The sequence below is a fragment of the Andrographis paniculata genome, unplaced genomic scaffold, assembly GCF_009805555.1.
Source record: "Andrographis paniculata isolate CXL003 unplaced genomic scaffold, ASM980555v1 Contig55END, whole genome shotgun sequence".
In the NCBI taxonomy this organism is placed as follows: domain Eukaryota; kingdom Viridiplantae; phylum Streptophyta; class Magnoliopsida; order Lamiales; family Acanthaceae; genus Andrographis; species Andrographis paniculata.
The window spans coordinates 701,658-710,998 of NW_026137590.1; the positions used below are offsets into that span (position 1 = coordinate 701,658).

The following is a 9,341-nucleotide window of genomic DNA, read 5'->3' on the forward strand; positions in this document are numbered from 1 at the left end:
TTCTCTCTGCGGTTGTTTCGGTGCTTTTTTTTTTACAGTTCCTTATTCGAAGAAACCTCTCTTTAAGTTCGTGTATGGTTTAGTACAAGTATTTGACGTTTGACGATTATTGTAATAATGGAGGATCGAGGTATAAATTTTACGAAAAAATTTATTTTGAGTTCATCCAAACACGCCCTTAAAGAGCTGTCCGAAAATTGCCGGCGCCGGCGTCGTTTTAAGACTGTCCGTATTTCCGTTACGGATCCCGACGCAACGGATTCGTCGAGCGACGACGGCGGCGGGATTTTCCGGCGGACACGTGTCAAGAAGTACGTGAGTGAGATTAGAATGGAGGCGGCTATCAGTAGTAACTGTAGCAATTGCAGGAACGTCACTGTAGAGGACCACCGGCCGAAGTCGAAGCCAATCAAGGGAAAAAAATCGGCGGCGGCGGTTGGTCAGGGCGGCGGCGGCGGCAGGAAGTTCAGAGGAGTGCGGCAACGTCCGTGGGGCAAATGGGCGGCGGAGATTCGAGATCCTTCTAGAAGAGTCAGGCTTTGGCTTGGGACCTACGACACGGCGGAGGAGGCGGCGATGGTTTACGACAACGCGGCGGTGAAGCTGCGTGGACCCGACGCGCTGACGAATTTCTCGACCCCGCCGGAGACGAACCAGTCGTCATTTTCCGGCTACGATTCCGGCGATGAAACGCACGAGCTTTCTTCTCCGACGTCTGTTCTCCGTTTCAGAAACGCCGACGATTTTGCCGAACCGAGCAGGTCCGAACCGGAATGTGTTGTGGAGCGGTCGAGCTTCGAACCGGATGAGAGAAGCTGCAAAACGACGCCGGATTACTCGAAGGAGTATTTGCCTATGGACATTCCGTTTGTGGAAAGCTTCTTGAATTTTGAGGGAGAAGACGAGCCGTTGTTATTGGACGGCTACGATGAAATCACGGCGATGTGCACGGAGAATTGTCCGCCGTTGGATTCGCTTGACGTGGACGATGATTATTTTCAGGACATGATAAGAAGTTTTGGCCGGTCTTCCGATCATATCATAGCTTGTTAGCTCCTAATTAATTTGTCTAAATATATCCTTGTAATTAAATCGAGGTTTTTCGTTTCTTCAAATCTTCCGCAAAAATATATGGCCAATAATATAAATTTCGTTTGAATAATTTCTTTAAAAAAAAAAAAAAAAAAAATTGGCAAAAGTTAAAATTTGATTTATGAAATATTTTATAAGAAAAATTAATATGAACCGTTTTTTTTGTTTAAATATGTATTCTTAGTTAATAATGTCAAATGAATTTTTTTTTTAAAAAAAATAAAATATCCATATAAATAGAAATATTTTTTTTTTCAATATTAAAATAAATATGATGGGTAGGTATAGGTAGCTAGAGTCATCAATATTGAATTAATTAATTCTTACGTTTCACCATCCACTAGAACTTGCATTTATATGTCTATGTATTCCATACACCAATATCATTATCATTATTATTATTATTATTATTATTATTATTATTATTATTATTATTATTATTAAGATAAATTGCATCGTATCAATCTCTCATAAATGTTTCATATTTTATCTATTGTGAAATTTTATTGTATTATATTAAAATATGTATAAAACATTTTCTTTCATTCAAAGGATGACATTGTTTGCAAATAAGTGTATAATGTGAAACAAATTACTGATCATTATTTATTTATTTATTTTATTAAAAATAATAATTTAAGACATAACTTAAAAATTAATTGATCAATTTTTTTTCTTGGATTGTCATAAAACTATTCTCATTTTTTAGCAAAAAATACATTACTTTTTTTGTATTTTCTTATTATAAAAGATAAAAAATTATTATTATTATTCACTTTTATTAAATTTTGTGTCTAAATATTTGAGTACACATTTTGACTATGGAATGAATACTTACCAAGTTTAAGGTAGGAATATTATTTTTAAAAATGATTTTTTTTATTATTATTTTTTTAATTTAACTGAAATTTTTTAAAAAAATAAGAAAAATGACACAATGTAGGAATGAATGATAGTCATATGTATCAATAATTGAGGTATTTTTAAAATACCTCAATTTAAAAAATAAAATAAAAAATTAAGAAAAATGAGACAAAGTATGAAGGAATTATATTTCCTTTATTGGAGTCATATATATCAATTTTGTCTTTTTTTATCTGTCTAAATCAAATGTATTTTTTTTCTTCTTTTGTTTATAGTAAAAATATATTTCAATTAAATATTTTTTGTTATTATTCTTTCATCACCATTAATATCAATGGTAAAATAAAAAACTTTACACTTACATATAATATTAATACAAAAATTAAACGAGTATATATGATTTAGTCCCAAAAAGTAGACAGTAATAGGGGAGAGAGTGTTAGTGTCGTGTCACGTGCAGTGCACACGACTACGCCTCCATAATCAACCTATTTATTTTTCTAATGTCCCTGTCTGAACGCATGTGTATTACTGTTTAAAAGCCTAAATGGTTTGATTTTGTATTTTAAATAAATAAAAGTAATTACAAAAATGAAAAGCAGCATTAACAGTGAAATTTCCGTCGGATTTCGGTTAGGAAATCTTTAAGGAAAAGGAAAAGGCGTTCTTCTAATTTGTGCCTATCTATCTATCTATCTATCTATTTATTTATTTATTATTTTATTTATGAAGAGTCTAAAGGCAACCCAAACATTCCACTTTTACTTTCCGACATTCTCCTTATCATAAATATATATATTCATATTTTTTATATTACAATATTTAGTATTTTCTCATATTTTTATATATTAATATAAGCACATGTGTGGCAGGTGACCGAGGCGGTCACAAGTCTAACACTCCACTCCTTACGGGTTGTTTTTCATTTTTGATCATACTCTATAGACCTTGAGTGTGAGTCCAACAATGTAAAAATGAAGGCATTTGAATTAATTACTAAAGTGAGATATATATTTTATATGAAGAATGAAATCTATGAACAAACTCGTCATATTAGTAATAATAATTAGAGGCGTGAAAGAAGGCCAATCATTTTCGGGAGGCCACCGCCTAAAAAAAGATTCTTGTAATTTAATATACAAATTTATCCAACGACATCATTCTTTAGAATAATTAATTATATATATATATATATTTATTATTTAATAATAATAATAATAATAATAATAATAATAATAATATAAGGTTCGTGTTCACTTATCAGAACAAAGTGTGTTTAGTTGTTGAAGAATTGAGAGCTTGTTTGAAATTGTGAAGGATAAAACTTTTTAATTATAGTAAGAGGTTGGTGCAAGAATTGAAATAGTTTCGTTTAATATCTTTTTTAAAGAAAACAAATACTCCCTCTGCTTTCATGTATCCTGTTTTTTCACATAATTTTAAAAATATTAATATTATATTGAAATGTAAGTAGAAATAACTAAAATAACCTTATTAGTACAGTATGATATAAATGTAATGATATTTATGTAATATATTGTAAGTTGTAAGGGTATTTGTGACGTTATATAGATAGTACAATTACTAAAAAAAACGAAGATGGATACTTTACTATGAGACAGACTAAAATAGAACAATAGATAGTTTGTTATGGAACGGAGAGAGTAGTAAAAAACCTTACCGGGCATTACATATATCATCAACTCCTATTTTCTAAATTTTTTTAAAAAATGAAATCCATTTGTAATACTCTCGTACTTAAGAAGTATACAAAATTTTTTGGCGCGGAATTTAAAAAATAATAATATTTTAATTATAGTGGGCATGTAAAAATAGTATTACAAAATTTTTACCCTTATTTTTTAGTATAAAAATAATGATGTGATGTAAAATAAAAGATATTTGTGGAAAAAAAATAGGTATTTAATGAAATAATTAATTTGTAATTGAAAAAACAATTGAATGTCCCAAACTAAAAATATATATATATTTTTTAAATGGATGGAGAGAGTATATTTTTATATACTATTATGTACTTCTATTTATTTCTATTTTTTTTTATAAAGTTATTCATGTTAATTATGTATATATTTATTTATATTTATATGTTTGTTTTGGGTTTCTGGTTTAAAACCGTACTTTTTTACTTTTGTAGAAAAGAATATATTGAAAAAATTTAGTAAAAAGAACACGGGTGTTTACTTCTTTTTTTTTTTTAATTTTATTTTTTTTATTTGAACAATAATTTAAATATAATATTTTGTGAAAAAAATTAATAAAAATTATAATTATAATTGCAATAAAAAGAAAGCATGAAATGATGAAAACCTTGATCTGTGTTGGCTTACTCTTCTTGACCTCGCCTATGGAGACTCTCCGGATTTCTCTTGTCGATGTTTTTCTTCTCATTGAACAATCTCCGATAACAGCCACACCTCACAACAAGGGCATTGGCTTATTCAAGTACGATCAACTCAACTCGGATCGACTACAATATTGATTCGAAAAAATCAACATCGGGGGTCAAAAGACCAAATAACACTTACCTATAGTTCTTCTTGCCCCCGGTTTTAGTCGAAGGGGTACGCTTATGACACCACGATATCGCCTATATTCTTGACTAATACGCTATCACAGAAGCAATCAAACACATAAGAAGCAAAAATGTAAAGCAAAAACCATAACAAGAAGCAAAATCAAACTAAACAAAAAGGATCTGATCAAAATACAACTAAACATAAACGATGAACTTGTGACCGTTAGATCATGGGTTCAAACTCGAAGCCTTCAAATCTTGTCTGTCACACATGGTTCGCCTATGGTGACTTACTTTGCTGTACCTAGTTTGGAAGCTAGCAACTAGAGATTTACCCTGAGAGAACATATAGTAGCAACTATGGGTTCACACATAATAAAAAATTAAGAAAAAAAGCTATATAACAAACATGCTCCACACCCGAGGATGTGCACTTACCCGAAACGATTCTCAAAATATCAAAGAACACAAATACACAACGACAAGAGATTGTCGAGACACAGAATAACAAGCTCAATATTCAGTACACAAGAAACAAATAAAGTATCTAAATCAATACTAACCACAAGATTCAAAGGCGTACTCCCTCACCAAAATTATTTTTGGTGGACAGAGGAGTATTTAGTAAGAAAAAGTGAGCAGAGAAACTTTATCATTTAAATTTTCCTACTCGCTAGCAAAAAGACAATGTAAGTCATCGCAATTAGCCCCAATAACAGTCACATTTCATTAGCGCACAGAAACTTTTACGGCTTAAAAGGCAGCATGAAAACAATTAAGAAAATTGCATGAAGTATTTCAAACATAAACTACACAAATACAAACATTCTTAAAGCAACACGCGTCTTTCCATCTTGGATATATCTATCCCCGGTCCAGATTTGGGACGTCAAAGATAGATCTAACACTATTTCATTCGACTAGATTTTTAAAATCCTCGTCATCCATACCAAACATAGTTACCCCATTGCATACTTCTGAGTCCAGCTCCTTGCAGTGCTTTCATACTTGGCACGGTCAGTTTTATACATATGTGCAATCTCGGGCACCAAAGGATCGTCAGGGTTCGGGTCTGTCAACAATGAACAAATGGAAAGCAGTACCTAGGAGAAGCAAATCTCGAATCCCTCAGAATAGTGAATTGTTAAATACTATCGAACAAAAGAAAATGATTCATGTAGTATGATACTACTTCAAATAAAAATGAAGCAAATCGATTGAACCTTGGAAATAGTCAGGGCAGGGCTCCACTGCTCCTTCAATATGTCGAGGCATATGCTTCCATTGCTGTTAATATTTGGGTGGAACACTTTAGTCCTGAAAGCAACCTGCAAATTTGGTAACATAAAAATCGAACTTAAGAATCAAACCATGCTGAAAAGTAATGCTACATACAGGAATTGTTAATGATGCAGCTATGTTTACACGGACTCTTTTGAAACTTTTGACGATGTTTCATTGACAGTAACCTTTTCAAATAAAAGTCACATTAAATACTAATTTTTTAGTACTTTTGAAACTACAGAAAACTTATCTAAATGAAGCCACATTCAAAAGTTTTTGAAGTTTATATACCCTCTATTGTCCAATTCTATTTCCACTTTGCAATTTGGACACGTCCTCAAAAAAATGTTCTCATTTTTGTAATAAAAAAACATACCACTTTTTTTATATTTTTTTACTATTAGAGGCAAAAAGTAACTAAACATCCACGTTAAAACATATGCCGAAAAGTATGGAGGTAGTATAAAATTGAATTGTTCAATCATGATCAAGGCTTGGAACATACAAGTATAGGCAGATGATATCTTCATAGGTTATGGAGTTTATATATTAAATTGAATCTTACAATCATAATCAAATATGTGAAGTACCTTAGGAGGCTTGAATGGATAGTCCGGAGGAAAATGAATAGTAACAAGGAAAACTCCACCGGCATATGGACTATCAGGAGGACCCATGATCGTCGCTTGCCAGTGAAACATATCCTCCGCAACAGGACCTGAAATGCAGACACATTAGAAAGAGTAACTGAGAATATGTTCATGTTTTGGGGTGTTTTGAATTTTAATTTTAATTTTAATCAAAAATAGGTTTTTGATGCTGTGTTGTGCTAAGAACATCCTAATTTTAGAAATTAAACTTCTGAGTCCTGACTGAATATGTAAAATTTATTGAATAATGAAAAAATTCAGAGCACTAGAAAATCAAACATGGTTTTTTTAAAAACGAGGTTGAAATCCAAATCCAGCTTCATCCACAATATATATATATATATAAATATAAACCCAACAGATAAAACAAAGCAGGGATCGAGAAATCCAGACAGAAATCCAAGCTTCCACTAGCAGACAATGGTAGATTCCAATTACAGTAAAAACGAGAGACTAGTAACAGCCAAAACATGTAACTAAACAAGCATAGAAAAGTTTCCATAGCAAAGTGAATCGAAACCATTTTTAATAGCAACAAAACCTAAAACTATATATATATCTATCTATCTATATTAATGAAATGTTGATAATATACCAGCACTGCAAGAGGTAGGGGGATCCTTTTGGAGATCCTTGAGCTCCTTCAAGATCCGCTTCGAAGCCATAAGCGATTCCTACGATCCGCCGAAAATCAGTCCAGATCTACTCTCTTCGCACAAGCAAAAAATTCCAAAAACAAAACAGAACAAAACGCGAAAACATCTGAATCACTCAACAAATCATCAAAATTGTACCTGCGGGGAAAACAAATGGATCCCCTTGCCCGAGTAATGCTCCGGGAGAAACTGATTGCTTCGCAGAACGACGAGGAGAACTGAAATTGCAGAGGGAGGAGATTTTAGCAATTTTAGGAAATGAGATTTATATAGAAAGAAAGCTGATGATGATGAGTCGGCTATCTTTTTGCCTTTTATATGATATATATATAATCATTATTGGAGAATCATTTTACTATTCACTCCGTGTCCTGGATAAATTAGGCTTATAGACGTAAGGCCAACTTCCGCGTATCTCCTTAATTAATTCATATTTTTATTTACTTTTGGGTGTGTTTGTTTGGGGGTTTGGATTTTGGGTTGGGATTTGAATAGTAAAAATTTTGAATTTGAATAGTTGCATGATGTGATATAAATAGGTGTTGATGTGATGTTTTAAATGTAAAATTAATTTTTAGTATAATATAAAAAATGAAAAATATGTGTTTGATTTGATGTTTTTGGGGAGAAAAAATTGGATGAATAGTAGAATTTTGTTAAAATTCTACAAACGAACGCACCCCTTGTATATTAATTTTATCTTTTCTATTTTTTATTTTTACAATTTTATTCTTTCTCACTCCCTATTCATATAAAAATTCAATAGTACCTTTATTTAATTTCTTTATTATTTTTCTTTTTTTTTTTCAACTATACTATAATTTTTATAATTTATTTTTATTTTTTATTATTTAAATATAAAATAAAAGATTACAACAACAAAAATAATAATTTACAAGAAATAATAATAATAATAATAAAATATATATAATACAAAAGTACTCATAATTCTTACATTATAATTATATAAAATATTTATAAAAAAATATTGATCTCAATTAAATATAAATATGAATAATACTATAATAAACAAGCTGAAAATAATGAATTTTTATTTGAAAAAATATTTTTCTATTATAAAAAACTAATGTATTGTAACAAATTCTGCAAAAATTATTGAGTCATAAGTAAATAGATTCTATATACAAAAATTTATTTATATAAAATAAATAAAGTTGTTCCATAGATAAACAAATAAATATAATTAAATATTATTTACCTAAGAGTTTTGGATTATATTTAGTGGATAAAAATATGAATAAAAAGTTATTTAGAGGATAAAATGGATAAAAATGTGTAATAATTACAAATAGGGAATATGTGGAATAAATAGGGAACTAAATAAAAAAATTATATGAACAGAGGCTGACAAGAAAAATGATTTTGAAGTTGAGAATTTTAGGAGAATTAATCCTATAAATATAAATAATTAGGTAAAATATAATTAAAAAAATATATTAATAAAGTAATTATAAATAGAGTAAATAGTTTAATTAATATTTAATTTATTTTTTAATAATAGTTTAAATGTAATTATATATATAATAATTATTATATTTTTATAGCAATTATATATAATTTATATTTATATTTAATTACTGTAGTACTTTGATAATATATTATAAGAAAAAGTAATACAAAGATATATAAATCAAAATACTACAGTAATTAAATAATCTTTAATTTCAATTATATATAATAAATTTATATTTAATTACATTATTTCAATTTTACATAGCATCTAATTTATCATTTAAAAATTTATTTTTTATAATTTTTTAGAATCACGCATGCGTCACATTTAAATAATTATTCAAACAAAACAAGCCTGCTAACAATATTTTTCAATGGATTCTTACTTACTAAAACTAGTTTTTATTTGATTTATCATTTTCTTTTTATCAATTAATATTTCTCAATTGAATGTGTTTTAAACTAAAAAATTAAATAAATAAATAAATTTTATTATTTACTATTGAATTATTTTTCATCACAATTATATTATTTACTTTCGTTCTCTTATATTTTATAATTTTATCATATTTTTTCAGACACAAGTCCTAATACTATTATTTATAATTATCATTATTATTATATATATATATATATTTTTAATGTTTATTTTAAATTTGTAAGATGTGACTGATACCACTTGAAGTTTGATATTAAAAGTGATTGAATTGTTATTTGCAAAGTGATCGATCGTAGATATTTGATTAAAAAATATTAATAAAATATGCCAACTTTCATTGTCCAACA

At 29.1% G+C, this 9,341-nt stretch overlaps 2 protein-coding genes across 2 annotated transcripts; one reads left to right on the top strand and one right to left on the bottom strand.

Moving 5' to 3' along the window:
- LOC127256339 (pathogenesis-related genes transcriptional activator PTI6-like) lies at positions 1–1,156 on the top strand. Its single transcript, XM_051282310.1, has one exon. It carries the CDS (start codon positions 118–120, stop codon positions 1,051–1,053), a length of 936 nt encoding a protein of 311 aa, XP_051138267.1. The 5' UTR covers positions 1–117; the 3' UTR covers positions 1,054–1,156.
- Positions 1,157–5,195: 4,039 nt separating this feature from the next.
- On the bottom strand, positions 5,196–7,388 carry LOC127256428 (ubiquitin-conjugating enzyme E2 28). The gene is made up of 5 exons (XM_051282435.1): positions 7,221–7,388; positions 7,022–7,100; positions 6,367–6,494; positions 5,716–5,820; positions 5,196–5,595 (listed from the first exon to the last, which is right to left on the bottom strand). The coding sequence occupies exons 2-5, from the start codon at positions 7,089–7,091 to the stop codon at positions 5,452–5,454; spliced, it is 447 nt and encodes a 148-aa protein (XP_051138392.1). The 5' UTR covers positions 7,092–7,100; positions 7,221–7,388; the 3' UTR covers positions 5,196–5,451.
- Between the last annotated feature and the right edge of the window lie 1,953 nt (positions 7,389–9,341).